The following is a 19,324-nucleotide window of genomic DNA, read 5'->3' as shown; positions in this document are numbered from 1 at the left end:
CTATTATATGGACATTACATTATATTTATAAAGGAAACTACTATAATAATATAATATAATATTGTGATAATATTTTAACTATATATTATTATATAATATAAAAAATTTGTTGTTCGCTTGACAATATATCGATCCCGATAATAGTAGATTTACTCCGCTATTACATTTTTCATGTGACAATCTAATTTTTTGAAACTTTATAAAATAAGTTCCAACTCGTTTATCCCAATATCATTTTCTTCCACTTTGCTTAACAAGCTTCAAGTTTTGTTACTATACTTTTATAATATGATGTGACAATATTATTGATATAAATTATCACTGGTTAAGTTTGGTTTTTAATTCACTAGAGAAAATATCTCAATTCTAAATATTGTTTATACAATACATCTTCACAAAATATTAAGTTGCTAATATTAATACAAAACGATTTATATATCTCTTATAGGTTTTCTCCTTTAGTGTGTCAAACTCGTTTGTTTTTTTTTTTTTGGAAGGTGATAAAAACAATTTTACTAAACCCTTCTAAATATGATTTTCCAATGTCTTAGTTTCTTAATTTTAGTTGCATATAAGATAGCGTATTAATTTTAACTAGAATATATAAAATAAATGCTTGTAGAAACAATTCAATACAATAATATATTTTCATTCAATAAGAGTATAATCTTGCAATACTATTTTCTATCTTCAATTTACACATCAAGAATAAGAAATGGAGATAAAACCAAGAAGAACACTACTATTATTAAAGAACTACGACGCCTTGGAGTCAATCGAGCTAGGTACAAATTAAACAACATTCGAAAAATTGGCTTATTAAAAAAAAAATTAAAAATTATTGAAGTAATAGAAGTAGTGTTGACAAGATAAAGACAAATGTTGCCCTAAAATTGAAGTTACATGCATTTGCATAGAAGAATAAGAATAAAGGATCACGTTTCTTCTTAGCCCTCATCCTCAAACATCGGTGCCCTTGTTTTTTTCTTCCCACTCAGACACTATTATTTAAACATAAATTTAATGAAAAAAGGACAAAAGATAATTATGAACCTAGTCATAGAAATCTAGCAATTGCATGTAACAATGTCAAGTTATGTTACACGTGTCTTGTAAAGAATATGCATGGATTGTGATGATAATATGCCTGTCTGTCAATGTTCTAAGCAGATCTTTCCTTATTAAGGTGTCTGTCGGTTAATTAATATGGATTTAAGTCCGGTACTATAAATAGGTATGAAGAACAGTTTTCAATTTCATCCCATTCCAAGTAATATCCTTTTCAAGTGAAGAAAAAATGATTCATAAAAGTGTTGTCTTGGGAGTGTTTCTTCTCTTCCTCTTCTCTGCAATAGCTTGGGCAGATAATTCAAACACTCTTAAAGGTGATCACATATTTATGTCTCCATTACTAATCAATATTTTGCAATAAATGTTATATATTTATATGTTATAGTTGTTTGATTATGATTTGATTATACAGAGGAAGAAACAACGAAGCCAAACCAAGGTCCATACTACTCGATAGATGATCATCATCACAAAGGAGGCGGTAAAGGCGGTGGCAAGGGTAGAGGTGGGAAAGTAGACGATAAAGGTGGCAACTTTTATAATTATAGTTTCAATTTGTGAGATTTTTATGGAAAATTGAAGTGATTTTTGTTTGAATTAATATATGTTTTGAATTTATATGTAGTGGAAGAAGAAAACGCGGTGAAGTTGGGAGCGGAAGTGGAACCTAGTATGTTTCATACTTTCATTTAATGTTTTCTTCTTTGACGATATTAAGGAAACGAAAATGGTGATGATGATAAATATTTGTTAAAAATAATAATTATTATTTGTCATCAAGGTAGACAAGCCTACTCCACAGACCAAGTCGGTGGTGGAGTCGGCATTGGACGCCGGTGTTGCCAATAGTACTATGCACAAATTAATATCTTTGAAATTAAAAAAAATAAACAAATCATGAAAATTTATGTATGATGTTTATTTTTCAATATTATTTTACACTAATAACTTACCTAGTTTATTTACAAAACATAGATAAAATATGTTGTCAAAGGGATCCTAATTGGCGTTGCAAGCGGTGGTGTCTAAACGTGGAAGAGGTAGCAACTCTCAAGGCTAACGAAGAAGCTGGAGAAAGAGGAGAACCGTAAATATGGACCTCACTTAGTATGCATGCGGTGGTGTTGATCGAGTTAGATCTCCGGTGGGGCACATGAAACTGAGTGTGACTTAAGAAATAAAGAGTTGTATAAATATAATAAGAGCTTATAAGTCTTTTATTACATAAGTGAACAAGTTTAATGTATCTCTATCTAGCCATAAAGTTATTATGTAGTGTGTGTGGTTACTCCATCATGTATTATATATGAATAAGTATCAAGGATGGTACACAATGTTTTGATAAACTTATAAAGTTAGTTTTAAAATTTTTGGAGCCCTAAAAAAAATAAAGAATAAAAATAATTGAACATGAAAAAAAAAAAACATGACCAAATTGGTCCTTAATTGAAGAAAAAAATTTAATTCACATAAAAAAATATTACTTCCTTGCTAAATTTATTTTTTCATTTTTCATTATTATTTATTTAATCATTAATGAATATAAGATAATAAAAGAATTAAATAAAATAAACAAGAAATAACCTAATTTCTTAGTCATGGACTTTCGGTCAAATTTGTAAATTGGAGTCGGGGAGTTGAGATTCTTCTTCAACACGGTCTTCTTGAAGACATTGGCCGGGAGACTGGATCCGGTTAAAGATTTGGGTAGATCGTTGTATCAATGATTTGAGGATGATCGTGGAAGAATCGGACAAGTCACGTTTTTCCAGGCAACTACAATTTAATCGAGAAAATCGACAATTTGTGGTTGTTCTTCGCACAACTAGAGAGAACCGTGAGTTTCTCTGGCTTTTCTTGCCCGCATCTTCGACATTCTTTGTCACGCTCTCTTAGTAGACTTATTAATGAGGAATATGGCAAATGAAGGAAGAAAACCCTTGGTCTTCTTATTTAATTTTAGATGTAGAGTACGATTAATGGTAAGTAAGATTGCAAAATAATAATAATAATAATAATAATAATAATAATAATATCAATAATAAATATATTTTATTATTCCTTTTATATATATATATTATATATATTCTAAATTTATATAATTTTAAAATATCTCAAAAAAAAAATAACGATCTTTATATATTATATAATGATGCTTAATTTTGTAAGTGTCCGGATTGCCGGGTCGAGAACTGTGATTAATTTAAATATATATGTGAGAGTAAATGAATATTTTGGTTGACGGATTTTGGGTTGACCAGACCATAAACTTAAAACGGTTAAAAATAAAATAAAAAATGATATAGGTATGTTTCAAAATCGCAACCGAACAAAACATGTATAACTTTTTAACCAATTAGGCTAATAACACAATATATTTTCAATTGAACACCAAATTTGATGAACGCAAGACATTTTTAATTAACTAATATATATATATATATATATATATATATATATATATATATATATATATATATATATATATATATATATATATATAATGATGCTTAATTTTGAAAGTGTCCAGATTGCCGGGTCGAGAGTTGTAATTAATTTGAATATATATGTGAGAGTAAATGAATATTTGGGTTGGATTCTGGGTTGACCGACCCATAAACTTAAAACGGTTAAAAATAAAATTAAAAATGTTATAGGTATGTTTCAAACTCGCAACCTAATAAAAACAAGTACAACTATTTAACCAACTATGCTAATAACACTTTATATTTTAAATTGAACACAAAATTTGATAAATGTGGGGAACGTTATAACAATAAATTTTTATCTATGTGCGTAGCACGAAATCTTCTAGTAACATTAATTAATAATAATAGATATATTAAATTACCCTAATTATCAACTTATTATTTATTATTTGAGATTTTATTTTATTTTTTAATATTCAATGTATTTCTTAAATAAATATTATTCATAATAATTGATCAATTTTGTCCTAACTTAATTATTATTTTATTTATTCTATTATATATTTTTACCAGTTAATTTTTATCATTCCCAAAATACATAATTATATGATAATAATTCTTTAAATCTATTATCCACCCTAATTATTTGATTATAACTTGGATTTTATTCTTTTAAATAGTTTATAATTAATTATTTTTAAATTCAATTATACCAAATAATTCCTTAAAATAATTTTTAATTCCATGAAATTAGTCCGTAGAACAATGATATATTCTAATGCTAGTCATTTAGAAGGTGGTTGGCCTTCCTTGATAACTACGTACACCTTAATTTCTTGGTGTTCATGGCTGATCAGAGTCTTTCTCCTTTAATTGTCTTTATCTTTAATTTAATATAATTTTTTATAATATCATGTTTTATATAATTCTGTTTAAACTATTCTCGTCTTTTAATATTATATAAATCATTAAAAAAAGTTTGGTGAAATTCAATAAGTTTCAACAAGAGTCCTAAATATATTAATTTTTTAAACTAAAAAACAAATATCAAACAATGTTTCAATGATGAACAAAATTAATTGAAAATAAGAATAGAAACTTTAAATTGAAAACAATATTAATATATTCCCAAATAAATACTTAGAATGGGGCTTGGTCGATTTATATAGATTACAAAAAAGAATTCTCAAATAGCTAATAAACATCGATTTACTCGATTAAAACACTTTCCTTGCGACAATTTAATTTTTTGGACATCTATGAAACAAAAAAGGTCTTATTTTCTCATAATATAGTATTCTTCTACGTGCAATGTTGGATACAATTATTTTTATTAGTAAACAATATCTATCTACACCAACTACTTCTACAATTTTGAATAAAAACACTAATATATTTAATGTCTTAAACCATCATAAAGATAAAAGTGTTTATTATGAAATACAATTGTTCATATATAAAATAATATCTTCAATAACTATAATTGTTGTTATCTTTTTAATATGAGAACAATGATATTTTTTAATCTTAGTCATTTAGAAGGAGGTTGGCCTTCCTTGACAACTTCATTTCTTGGTGTCCATGGCTGATCAGAGTGTTTCTCCTTTAATTGTCTTGGTCTTTCATTCATTAATTATAATTTTTATAATATCATGTTTTATATAATTTTGTTTAAACTATTCTCATATTTTAATATTATATAAATAATTAAAAAAAGTTTGGTGAGATTCAATAAGTTTCAACAAGAGTCATACATATATTAATCAAACTAAAAAATAATACAACTATCAATAAATGTTCGAATGATGAACAAAAATAAGAATAGAAACTTTAAATCAAAATTAATATTAATATATTCCCAAATAAATGTTTAAAATGAGGCTTGGTCCATTTCTATAGATTACAAAAAGAATTCTCAAATAGCTAATAACCCTTTGAATCTCACTAAAACTCAATAGAAAAGTTTACAGAATTTAGGAATACAACGGGGGTGTGTTCTTCGCGCTTTCTATATTTTCAGTTTGTTTTTCTATCTCCGGTCCCTTCTCTTTGTGAATCGTCTCTTCTTTTATAGGCGTCGGAGTTGAGAATCTTCTTCAATGCGGTCTTCTTGGCAGACATTGGGGAGACTGAATCTTGTAAAAGACTTGTGTAGATCGTGGTATCATGGATCTGAGGAGGATCGTGGAAGAATCAGATAAGTTACTTTTTTTTGCGAAAACAACAATTTAATTGAGGGAATCGACGATTTGTAGTTGTTCTTCGCTCAACTTCTTAATGAGAAATATGGCAAATGAGCCAAGGAAGGGAAACCCTTGATCTTCTTGTTTAATTTTACATTAATGGTAAGTTGAAGGCTTTTTTTCTATATATAATAGATGAACGAAATCTTTTGGGTATTTTTTTATTGTTTTATGCTGTAAGATAATAATAATAATAATAATAATAATAATAATATCAATAATAAATATATTTTATTCCTTATATATATATATTCTAAATTTCTATAATTTTAAAATATCTCAAAAAAATAATAATAACATTTAATAATTATAGATATATTAAATTACCCTAATTAACAACTTATTATTTATTATTTTGGATTTTATTTTATTTTATTTTTTTAATATCCAATATATTACTTAAATAAATAATATTCATATTGATTTCTCAAAACTTAATTATTATTTTATTTATTCTATTATATATTTTGGCCAGTTAATTCTTATTTTTCCCAAAAATATATAATAAATAATGATAATAATTCCTTTAATCTATTATCCACCTTAATTATTTATTTGTAAATTGGATTTTATTATTTTTTTTAAATAGTTCGTAACTAATTATTTTCGGATTCAATTGATACGACATTATTCTTTAAAATAATTTTTAATTCCATGCAATTAGTCTGTAGATAATTTTAAATAAATATTATTATAGCCTTGAAATAATTATTAAAAATAATAAATTTTGAGGAAAAAAAATAAGTGTCTTACATTAGGAGATGATTATTCTTTTAAACTTCAGTTATACAAATACAATACAATATTACTTCTAATATGCTTTGTACCAACATATGTTTTGTACCAAGATATCCTTGGTACCAAGATATCCTTGGGTCTCTTTTGTCACTTCTATTTAAACATGACAAGGATCTTTACTTAATTATTTCCAAATATCCGAGCATAATTAATTGTAATCCCTTTATTACTTCACTTTAATTTGTCAATATTATCTATCATTAGTCAGTTGTCAAACACTGACAACTCAGTCAACGCACATATTAAACACACTAAGCTAAAACCTTAGGAAGTTATATAGCCTTAAAGGTCCGAATGATCAACTCCGCACTTAGAGATTTGATAAGATGTTCCGATAATAGTAGATTTACTCGGTTATTACACTTTCCTTGCGACAATTCGATTGGTTGGACCTCTATGAAACAAAAAGGTCTTCGTTTATCTGAATACAGTATTCTTTCACCTGTTATGTTGGATACAATTATTCTCACTTAACGAGCTTCAAGTTTTATTATTTTCAACTCTTATACTATTATGTAACAATATTATTGATGTCTATTATGAGCATATTCAGTGTTTTATGTGCACAGAAAACATGTTAAGTTTGGTGTTACTTTGCTAGAGAAAATATCTCTTTGAATTATTGTTCATACGATACATCTTCACACTGCGTGAAAACTCATATTTTTTTGGAAGATGATAAAAATAATTAATTACTAAACCCTTTTAAATATGTTTTAGTTTCTTAATTTTAGTTGCATATTCGATTGCGTATTAATTAGTTGATCAAATAATTTTAGTTAAGTGTATATAAATCAAATGCTTATAGAAACAATTCAATCCAATCATATGATCTTTTCATTCATCAAGAATATAATCTTGCAATACTATCTTCAATTTAGACATGATCAATAACAAGAATCAAAAGGGGATAAAACCAAGAAGAACATTAATTAAGAGACCGGATAACACTACGAGGTCCCGGAGTCAATCGAGCTAGGTGTAGTCGTGTAGACAAAACAAGATTGGAAAAATTGGCTTATTAAAAAATAAAAAAAGGTATGGAAGTAATGAGAAGTGTTTACAAGATAAAGATAAATGTTGCCCTTGCATGCATTTGCAGAGAAGGAGAAGAAGAAAGAATCACGTTTCTTCTTATCCCTCATCCTCAAACATCGGTGCCCTTGTTTTTTTCCTTCCCATTTAGACAAACCACCATTATTTAAACATAAATTTTAACGAAAAAAGGACAAAAGATAATTATGAACCTGGTCATAGAAATCTAGCAATTGCATGTAACAATGTCACGTTAAGTTACACGTGTCTTGTAAAGGATATACATGGATTGTGATGATAATATGCCTTTCTGTCAGTGTTCTAAGCAGATCTTTCCTTATTAAGGTGTCTGTCGGTTAATTAATATGGATTTATGTCCTGTAGTATAAATAGGTATGAAGAACACTTTTCAATTTCATCCCATTTCAATTAATATCCTTTTCAAGTAAAGAAAAAATGATTCATAAAAGTGTTGTCTTTGGAGTGTTTCTTCTCTTCATCTTCTCTGCCATAGCTTGGGCAGATAATTCAAACCCTCTTAAAGGTGATCATATATATATCTATAGTCTCAATTTGTGAGATTTTTATGGAAAATTGAAGTGATTTCTTTTGTTGGATAAATATTTGTTAAAAATAATAATTATTATTATTTGTCATCCAAGGTGGACAAGCCTACTCCACAGATCAAGTTGGTGGTGGAATCGGCATTGGACGCCGGTGTTGCCAATATAGGAATGGCCGCTGCGTTTATTGGTGCCGTACTGCTGAGGAAGAAGCCTCTGTTGCGCCCGAAGACTCAATAGGTAATAACTTCATAAATACATTATTCTTGTTATCAGGCACTTCTTCATTTTGACTATAGAATTGACTTCTTGATTGTTTCGAGTTTAGTTGATGAAGTTGATACGACCGGGTCCGGCGGGTATGGCGGTGGTGGGTCCGGTTCCGGAGGAAAGGGTGGTAGTTCCGGCAGTGGTGGGTCCGGTTCCGGTTCCGGTGGTAAGGGAGGTAGTTCCGGCAGTGGTGGGTCCGGTTCTGGGTCTGGTTCCGGTGGAAAGGGAGGTAGTTCTGGCAGCGGTGGTTCAGGCTCCGGTGGAAAGGGAGGTGGTTCCGGTAGCGGTGGTTCCGGGTCCGGATCCGGTGGAAAAGGAGGTAGTTCCGGAAGTGGTGGTTCCGGGTCCGGTTCCGGGTCTGGTGGGAAGGGAGGAAGTTCCGGCGGCGGTGGAAAGGGAGGTAATTATGGCGGCGGTGGGTCCGGTTCCGGTGGAAAGGGAGGCGGTTCTAGCGGCGGTGGATCCGGTGGAAAAGGTGGCGGTTCCAGCGGTGGTGGGTCGGGATCAGGTGGAAAGGGAGGCGGGTCCGGCGGAGGTGGATCCGGATCAGGTGGAAAGGGTGGAGGCCAGTATGGTGGAGGCGGTGGAAAGGGTGGCGGTGGAAAGGGAGGCGGTGGAAAGGGAGGAGGAGGAGGAGGAGGCGGTGGAGGTGGAGGACCGGAGTATTCAGTGGATCAGGGAGGACGTCACAAGTGTTGCCATTATGGACCTCGTGGTGTTTGCGCGCGGTGGTGTTGAAACCTCTCTAGGGCACATGAAGAAGTTGTGTCTTAGAAATAATAAAGAGAAAAACAAATGAATGAATGAATAAATAAATAAAATGTCCTCTTTTTACAAGAGAAGTGAAGAAGTGTAAGGGAGTTATCTACAAAATAATGTATTAATATAATGTTGTTATTTCATCTTTCTCTATATAAAATGTAAAAAAAAAAAAGTAACATCTTCTAATAATATGAACAACTTTTAATAATATTATATTTGTTTTCATATTCTTGTTTCACAAACTGTTAAACTTTAAATTATTTTATTTTATATTATATGTCTTCATGTTTTTTACAACTTATATCTTTTTCCCATTTAAACTCTATAACTTGTAGAGTAGTTTTCCTTTTACTTGTTTATTTCTCAACCTAGTGGCTTGAACTAGTTAGATAAATGTACCATTATGTTTTACTTGGATCAAAGGATAATACATGTGAAACAATATCTATCTATATCAATTAGTTCTACAATTTTGAATTAAAAACACTCATATATTTAATGTCTTAAACCATTATAAAGATAAACTTAAGAGTTTAATATGGAATACGATTATAATTGTTGTTATTTTTTTTTATGAGAGAGTGATAGGGGACGAAATTTGAAAGAGAGAATAATGTGTCATTATATCACTGATTAAAAAAGATAAAATGTGAGAAAAAAAAAAGAATTTAATTATTTATTTTTTGGTTAATCAGATTATCATTCCTTTTAAAATTACTTTCTCAAATTTCCTTCCCAATTATTTCTCATTTTTTAATGCTAGTAATTTAGATCTTGATAACTTAGTACACTTTGATTTCTTGGTGTCCATGGCCTAGAGTCTTTCTCCTTTGATTGTCTTTGTCTTTCATTCATTATAATTTTTATAATATCATGTTTTATATAATTGCATTTAAACTATTCTTATCTTTTAATATTATATAAATCATTACAAAAAAAAAAAAAAGGTTTGGTGAGATCTTTGATTCATTTAATTTATGGATTCATTAAAATTCAATCAAAACATATTTATATCCATTTTAAAAATTAAAAATTAATTTTAAATATAAATAAATAAATTATCTCGACAAATTATATTATTCTTAGCTATACTAAATCAAGATTCATTTTAAAAAAATCAATCTATTTCTAAAATCAATTCTATTTCTGTAACGAATACAGCATGACTTTTCTAATTACACCACAAAATTAAATATAATTAGTTTTGACCCTGAGAATATTAAATATCAATTATCCAAATATATTCCTGAAAAGCGTTCCTCCAACATGAAATCATCGTTAGCTTAAAACAAAGTCATGTCGTACGTCTTAAATGAAACACAGAATCATGAACAACAATCATGAATATACAAAACAAAAGTTGCTGATCTTTAGTTCAACGAAAACCTTGATAATGATAGAGATACATCAAACTTGTTCACTTGTCTAATAAAAGACTAAGCTCTTATTATATTTATACATCTCTTTATTTCTTAAGTCACACTCGTGTTTCATCATGTGTCCGACCGAAGATCTACCTCGATCGATCAACACCACCTCACGCATCTATTGTGAGGTCCCCAACAACACCGTCGACCAGGATACTGATCCATTGAGTATTGTGTTCCTCCTCCTTCCTCGAGAGCTGCCATCTTTTCATCTTTGATACACCATTGCATACAATTCCCAAAAGCTCCTGGTATACAACAATGAAAACCTCCCGTCTGATCCACCGAGTATCGCAGTCCTCCTCCTATCTCGGGAGGGCCACACCACCGCATACAACTCCTATTACGTCCTGGTACACAACATCGACGACCTCCCACGTTCTGTTCAACCGAGTATTGCGGTTCTCCTCTTTTTCCAGCTTCTTCGTAAGCCTTGAGAGTTGATACCTCTTCCACGTTGTAACACAAACGCAAGCAACGCCCAGCTCCCCATTGACAACAACGGGGTCGTGGTTTTTTAATCTGATCAACCGAGTACTCTTCTTCTGTGCCATATAAAAAGTTATATAATTGAAACATATATATTTAAAACGTCTAGCTAATGTATATTTATGGTTATTTCTTTTGCAAATATATAAAATCAAAATTTTTACATCTGCCAAATAATCATTATAAATTATATATGTTACATAATATATATAAATGATCATTTTTTTAAATCTATTCAACACTCTATCTATCAAGTTATATATTAGTGTAAAATAATATTGAAAAATAAACATCAAACATAAATTTTCATGATTTGTTTTTTAAATTTCAAAAATATTAGTTGGTGCATATATATCACTATTAAAAATAGTGATGATTATATATATTAATAATAGGAAAACTTAAAGAAGTTTAAGAGGGTTTGAACCTGCTTGGGTTATTGCAGAGAAGATAAAGAGAAGAACCACCGCCCAAGCCAAGACAACACCTTTATGGATCATTTTTTCTCACTAGTAAAATGATTTGGAATGGATGAAATTGAGAGATGCCTTCACACCTTTTTATAGAAAGACTCAGCAAACGGTCATATTATCTCCAACATTAATATTTTTAATTTCTTTACAATTGTGATGATAGGTGTCACATTATGTCGGTTTTCTTTGTGGTGTCTTTTTTTTTTTTTTAATAAATTGTTTAATTAAGCTAATTTGGAAAATAATGACTTATTTTTTATAAAATCAAATCATTTTAATATTGTTTGTTTACTCTCTTATTTTCTTTATTCATCTAAAAATAAATATGTAATCAAAAAACTATTATTTAAGAAAACTCAATAGCAATTAAATCATGGTCTAGAACAAACATTCACAATAACAAACAAAAACAATAACAATAATATCTCATACTTATTTTTTCATTACAATCCTTATCCTCTCTTCGTGTTAGTATATTTTAAATAACGTATGCTAACAAAAACAAGTACAACCTTTTAATTTTAAACAACTAGACTAATAATACTTTATATTTTAAATAACACCAAATTTGATAAACGCGGGACATTTTTACAATATAAGTTCAACATTTTAACTACCTAATATATATATATATATAATGATGCTTAACTTTTATATTGTCCGGATTGTAGGGTATAGAGCTGTAGTTAATTTGAATATATATGTGAGAATAAATGGAACTTGGGTTGGATTGTGGGTTGACCCGTCCATATATACTTAAAACGGTTAAAAATAAAATTTAAAATGTTATACGTGTGTTTCAAACTTACAACCTAACAAAAACAAGTACAACATTTTAATCAATTAGGCGAATAATACTTTATATTTTAAATTAAATACCAAATTTGATAAATACAGAAAATTTTAAAAATATAAGTTTAACTTTTTAACTAACTCATGTATAATATGAATCAAATATTTGATTACCAAAGTAAAAGTGTAAGTTCATGAGACGAGAGGTTCATTTAGAAAAAATATGTGAAAAAATAAGTTGTTTTACCGAAATAAATAAAATGTGGAATGAAAGCGTTCTAATTTTATTCGTAATTTATTAAGAATTTTAAACATTAAATAAATATTAGTATAATTTTTATTATTAAATTTATCTTAATCATATTTTTATATTTTCCTAGTAATGAACTAATATGAATGTAAATCAAATGAACCTTATGTAAATTTGTGGAACTTTTAATGTCTGTGTTACAGCTAAACATAGCAGCATTTGTTGACCTCTAACTTGCATATTCCACCGCTAAATTTTTTCCTTACTTGATATATATATATATATATTAACCAATTAATTTGTTGGTTCATTTTATTATAACAAATTAGTACCAATGTATAGTTGTATTTAAAATGTAACCATGTTTAATGTGTTTTTGTAGTGTCAAAGTTCTTTTCAATGGTTGAGCTGATCATTTATATTACATTACAGATGTTCCGGCCTTAAACACTAGTCATCATCGACCTCTTTCCTCTTTCCTCTTTCCTGATGGTGATGATCCAAGAACACTCCAATAATGATTTGTGATCTATTAGGATAACTGCATAAGTATCGGCATACTGTAATCACTCTAATGCAAATTCATGTATTGTAAAGGAAACAAGATTTCTTGATTTAAAAATAATGAAATAGTAAAAAAAAAGGTTAAAGATGATTTTGGGTTGTTCTATTCGAGTTCCTTATAATCATAAGAGAAGTTGAGCACTATTAGAAGTGAATTTTGTGTCCACATAAAGTAAAAAATTCTTGCGGTTTCTTGAATTTATTGGTCATTCTCTCACAATGGTATTGACATGTTACTACTCGTGTGTAGGAGTTCATCTGTTGGTTACGATTATCGGATCTTCTAAAAACAATGATGAAGAATGGAAAATAAGGAAAATTTGGGAAGAAAAATGATATATATGATGAAGATGAAAAGTTTTAATAGTTTTGAGTGTTGTGTTTCAACCTTTGCAAACAATTCTTTTAAAGGAGTAGATTATGTCAGAAACCCTAAACTACTTATATACACAAGCCCAAGCCTATTAATAATTAAATAAGTCATAATTGCATAAAAGACAATAAAGACCAATAACTTTTAAATTTTCAGACAATTAATTCTTAGACTCACAATCTCCCCCGTAAGTTTAATTTGGTTCGAGATTCTTCACGTTGAGCAGCTCTTGCATCTTCGCGAATTTGACTCTTGTTAGCGCCTTGGTGAGAATGTTCGCACATTATTCTCTAGTGCTTACGAACTCTTTGAGGATCTACCGGCTCTCGACGCATTCACGGATGAAGTGGAACCGAGTGTCGATGAAACATTGAGTTCTTCATTAATGCTATTGTGAACTTGTTGTCGACATAGAGGGTTACCGGCCTCAACTCGCATCCGAGCACATTCAACAAGTTTCTCGGCCAAAGTCCTTAACACAACGCTACAGTAGCTAACATAAACTCCGCATCATAAGAAGACAAAACAATAGTTCTCTACTTTTGAGATTGTTAGGTGATCAGATTCCCGTTGAGATAAAACATCATTCCTCTGGTTTTTTTTTTGTCATTTGTGTCACCGGCTAGGTAGCTGTAAGTAAAACCAACAAGTATTTAAACTTATCGTCCTCTTCTTAACTGAATCACATATCTCGTCGTTCCCTTCACTTAACGAAGAATTTGTTTTACTGTATTTTGGTGAAGAGTGGTAGCCTACTCTCGTATCGGCTCATTATGCCAATTGTGTAAGATATATCGAGTTAAGTATGTGTCAAGTACCTGAGACACCCGGTGATACGCCTATACTCCTTCGGATCCACTAAGCTTCCTTCTATATCCATTCTAAGTTGCAACTTTGCTTCCATCGGATACTTGCTCGGGTTGCAATCCTCCATTGCAAACTATTTCAACACCTTCTTCGCATAAGCTCCCTACTACACGTCGATACTATCTTTCTTCTAGTCCACCTCGATACCAAGGTAGTATGAGAGTAGCCCAAGATCACTTATCTTAAACTCCTTCAACAATAGCTTTTTGAAATCCTTAACGCCCTTGATTCTTGATCATGACACGATAAAGTCGTCGACATATACACCAACAATGATTACTTCTTCTCCACGATTTCTCGTGTACACAGCCTACTCTTGAGAACATTTCACGAAGCCAAGACTTATCATTCTCTTGTTGAGAAAAGTGTTACACGCCCTTGGTGCTTGACATAGTCCGTAGAGAGCCTTGTATAGCTAGTATACCTTGTGCACTTTATTCTTGATGATGAAGCCTTCAGGTTGAGTGACGTAGACTTCTTCTTTGATGTCACAATTGAGAAATGCTTATTTGATGTCCAAGTGGTGGATCTTCCATCCATTGTGAGCTGGATGGCAAGAATTAGTCTAGTCTGATTGTGTCAAGTTTCACTACTAGTGCAAAAGTCTCCTCAAGGTCAAAACCTTGCTTTTGTAGGTAGCCTTTCGCTACCAATCTCACTTTTTTCTCAAGGATGTTGCCTTCGCAGTCTTATTTCAAGTTGAAAACCCACTTTAACCTGACGGTCTTGTGATCGGGTGGTAAGTTGGTGAGCTTCAATATCTTGTTCTTCTTGATGAACTCGGTCTCTTTCTTCATGACCTCATTACATGGCTCTTCGATTGACGCCTCGTAATATAATGTTGACTTATCGGTGGTGAGCAATAACAATTCATCGTCACTTCTTTAACAAACATTAATGATGGCTCCTCTTCATGGAAGCTAGTGAGGTTTCACTCATCGTTGGGCCTTTTGTTTGGGCACTCGGTCGCGTAGCTCCTATACATTATACAAGCATAACACTTCATTGTGTTCTTGTCTTTGTGAGGCTTAGTGTTTTTTTGTCGAGGTGAGCTTTCTCTACGACCTTGACCTGGACTTTTCTCTTGTTCCCGTACTTTACCACGACCTCGATTATTTACACTGTTGACGCTACGACTCGACGATTCGGAAGAAAATTTTCCTTCTCCGTTTTTCTTCATTCGTGACATCTATTCACCATGTGTGAGAAAAATGTGTTTCTCTTATTCTTGTTATCTATAACCACAAAGTCTCTCCTCGTGGACTTTGAAATGGCCGACGATCTCCTCGACGATTATATTCTTGAGGTTACCAAATTTCTCAATCGCGGTAACGGTCTACATTTATTTTGTGGTATAACTCTAAGAAATATATTGACGACGGTGATCTACTCCACTTCCTCTCCCAACGAGCGGATACTAGTCATGATGGATGTCAAATTTATGGAAAAATCATCCACCGTCTCCCCATTCTTCATGCGAATCACATCGAAGTGTGTCTTTAAGGTTTGTACACTCCAACATGCGTCGTATTTAGCGTCTCTAACGCTTGCTTGGCGAAATCCTTCACTACCATCATGAGAAGGATATCCTCGGGGAGCGCTTGATAGATGACGGCGAGAGCCATTCTATCCTTCGATTTTGAGACATGTACTAGAAATGAGATTTTATGGTTTCTCCCTAAACAAGCTACTAGATGTTGATGATGAAGGTTTTCGATTTTCTTTGATTCCCGACCAAAAAATGGAGGAGTCCGATTGAGAAATCTATGTTGAATTATGGAGCCTACACTTATAATAAACTCTACATTGTTAATTAGAGTTTATTGGGTTTGTATTTGGTTTTGGGCTTGGGCCTGACCAACAACTATTTAGGTTTATTACCTGAATGTTTACCCTATAAATATGTGATTATTAAGGGTTTACACAAGTTAGATATAGAATTCTAGAGAGATAAAGTGTGAGGCAAAAACTCTACATTCCTTCTTCTTCTTCAAAGTGAAATCTGGTGGCGGATGAAGTGGACGTAGCTCAATTTGAGTGAACCACTATAAATATGTGTCTTCTTGTGTTATTTTTTCTTGCATTTTTTACAGATTGTTTCAAGAAGATTGAATTTTGGAAATACAAATCCTAACAACTGGTATCAGAGCAGTTAGGCTAGATCTGAGCATTAGAAACGATGACAAGTGAGAATAGTATAGAACATTTGATTGGAAGATTCGATGTGACAGATTATGATTTCTGGAGAATGCAGATTGAAGATTATCTCTACGGAAAGAAGCTTCATGTTCCTTTGAGTGAGAAACCAGAGAAGATTGATGAAACTGAATGGAAACTCCTTGATAGACAGGTTTTGGGAGTTTTTTCCGATTGACGCTAGCCAAGACGGTTGCTCATAATGTAATAAAGGAGAAGACCACCATGGATATGATGAAAGCTCTTTCTGATATATATGAGAAACCATTTTCTAACAACAAGCTACATCTAATGAAAAGACTCTTACTTAAGAATGGTTGATGGTATTTCTGTCACTACTCATTTGAACGAATTCAATACAATTGTGAATCAACTGCTATCTGTTGATATTGATTTTGGGGATGAAGTTAATGCCCTGATTTTGTTAGCATCTCTACCAAATAGCTGAGAACCTATGAATGCAGCAATTAGTAAATGCTAAAATGAAATTTGTTGAAGTTAGAGATCATATTCTTGCTAAAGAGGTTCGTAAAATTGATTCTGGTGAAATGTTTAAAGGTTTTGTTCTGAATGTGGAAAACAGGGGCAGAGGTAATGATAAAAATTTCAACCGAGGTGAGCATATCTATGTCGAGGAGCGGGAGGAGTCAGTCCAAGTCTGGGCGGATATTTGAGTGCTGGAATTGTGATAAACAATATAATTTAAAGAAGAACTGCAAAACACCGAAGAAAATCGGTGATGATAAAAATGATGCAACCAACGTTGTTACAGAATTTATCATTGATGCGTTACTTATGTCTGTTAATAGCCCGATAGATTCATGTGTTTTGGAATCGGAAGCGTCTTTCCACACCACTACTCACAAAGAATTAATGGAGAATTATGTGGCTGAAAACTGTGGGAAATTTTATCTCGCAAATGGCGAACCTCTGGATATTGTTGGCATGGGGAACATCAAATTGAAGATGGCAAATGGTTCTATTTGGAAGATTAATAAGGTGAGACACATTCTAGGTTTAATGCGCAATCTGATTTCTGTTTCATAGCTTGATGAAGAAGGTCACGATTTCAGTTGTGGAAATGGTGCATGGAAGGTGACTAATGGAGCAATAGTTGTTGCTCGAGGTCACAAAACTGGAACGTTATACACGACTTCAACTTGTAGAGAAACAGTTACTGCTGTAGTTGATGACTCGAAGAATAGTGAGTTGTGGCATTGCAGTTTGGGCCATATGAGCGAAAAATGGATGAAAATTCTTTTGAATAATTGATAGATTCCAGAACTGAAGTCTGTTGAACATCAGTTATATGAAAATTGCATTCGTGAAAAACAGAAACGGGTGAGTTTCTTAAAGATTGAGAATGAGCTCAAGAAAAAAAAGCTAGAGTTGGTACACACTGATGTGTGGGGACCTACACATATTTCTTCTATTGGCGGATCACAATACTACGTGACGTTTATAGATGATTCAACAAGAAAGGTATGAGTATATTTTATGAAGCACAAGTATGAAGTATTTCCTATTTTCAAGAAATGGGAGGCTTTGGTTGAAAATGAAACAAATAAGAAATTTAAGTGCTTGAGATCCGACAACGGAGGTGAATATATCAATTCAGATTTCAAAGAGTATTGTGTTGTGAATGGGATCAGTATGGTGAAGACTGTTCCCCAAACGCCTCAATAGAATGGAGTAGATGAACGAATGAATCAAACATTGAACGAGCGTACTAGAAGCATGAGATTGCATGCTGGGCTACCTAAAACCTTCTAGGCAGAAACTATCAATACTGCTGTCTATTTGATAAATAGGGGACCCTCTATTCCTCTTGAATTTAGAATTCCTGAAGAAGTCTAAAGCAATATAAAGGTAAAACTTTCTTATTTGAAAGTGTTTGGTTGTTTATCATATGTTCATATTAATGAATGTGATAGGAGTAAGCTAGCTTGATCCAAAGTTTAATAAATGTTTTTTCATTGGTTATGGTGATATCGAGTTTGATTATCGTTTCTGGGATAATCAAAATCAGAAGATCATTCGTAGCAGAAATGTCATCTTCAATGAACATGTTCTCTACAAAGATTGTATTGGGAAAACATAAAATGGTGATTCCAAGTTAGAAGAGACTAGTACAATCGATTTGACTGAATTTTCAGTTAAATATATACCGATTGTCGACGAAGAATAATGTGTTGTTGAAGATGAAATCGTTGAGAACGTAGCCCCATAGGTAAATCAGCAAACACCGGTTATACAGTTGAGAAGATCGTCAAGAAATCGAAAACAAGTTGAGAGATGGTCTCCATCTTTGAACTATATCTTGTTGACAGATAGAGGTGAACCTGAATGCTATAAGGAAGCAATACAATCTGATGAATCGGTTAATTTGGAGTCTGCGATAAAAGATGAGATGGACTCTTTGATGTTGAATCAGACTTAGAAGCTCACTGAGCTGACAAAGGGAAAGAAATCACTTCACAACAAATGGATCTTCAACATTAAAGAAGAACATGATAAAACCATGAGGTACAAGATAAGATTGGTTGTGAAAGGATTTCAACAGAAAGAAGGTATTGACTATAATGAGATATTCTCTCTTGTAGTTAAATTGATGACAATCAGAACTATTTTGAGTTTGGTTGGGAAAGAAGACCTCCATCTTCAACAAATGGATGTCGAAACTGCTTTTCTTCATGGTGATTTAGATGAAGAGATTTACATG

At 31.7% G+C, this 19,324-nt stretch overlaps 1 protein-coding gene across 1 annotated transcript; it reads left to right on the top strand.

The window, feature by feature from the left end:
• Positions 1-1,297: 1,297 nt before the first annotated feature.
• LOC124909544 (glycine-rich cell wall structural protein 1.0-like) lies at positions 1,298-9,147 on the top strand. The gene is made up of 4 exons (XM_047450214.1): positions 1,298-1,385; positions 1,484-1,584; positions 8,239-8,334; positions 8,416-9,147. Exons 1-4 carry the CDS (start codon positions 1,298-1,300, stop codon positions 9,145-9,147), a joined length of 1,017 nt encoding a protein of 338 aa, XP_047306170.1.
• Positions 9,148-19,324: the final 10,177 nt, after the last annotated feature.

This window comes from Impatiens glandulifera, chromosome 7, assembly GCF_907164915.1.
Source record: "Impatiens glandulifera chromosome 7, dImpGla2.1, whole genome shotgun sequence".
NCBI classification, from domain to species: domain Eukaryota; kingdom Viridiplantae; phylum Streptophyta; class Magnoliopsida; order Ericales; family Balsaminaceae; genus Impatiens; species Impatiens glandulifera.
This window is presented reverse-complemented; position numbering and strand designations above follow the sequence as displayed.

What these genes read in the sequence shown, in the direction of transcription:
- LOC124909544 (XM_047450214.1), top strand. Translation starts at nt 1,298, where the DNA reads ATGATTCATAAAAGTGTTGTCTTGGGAGTGTTTCTTCTCTTCCTCTTC. An exon ending in TAATTCAAACACTCTTAAAG is followed by an intron (nt 1,386 to 1,483) that starts GTGATCACATAT and finishes TTGATTATACAG; the next exon opens with AGGAAGAAACAACGAAGCCA. An exon ending in GCAAGGGTAGAGGTGGGAAA is followed by an intron (nt 1,585 to 8,238) that starts GTAGACGATAAA and finishes TTGTCATCCAAG; the next exon opens with GTGGACAAGCCTACTCCACA.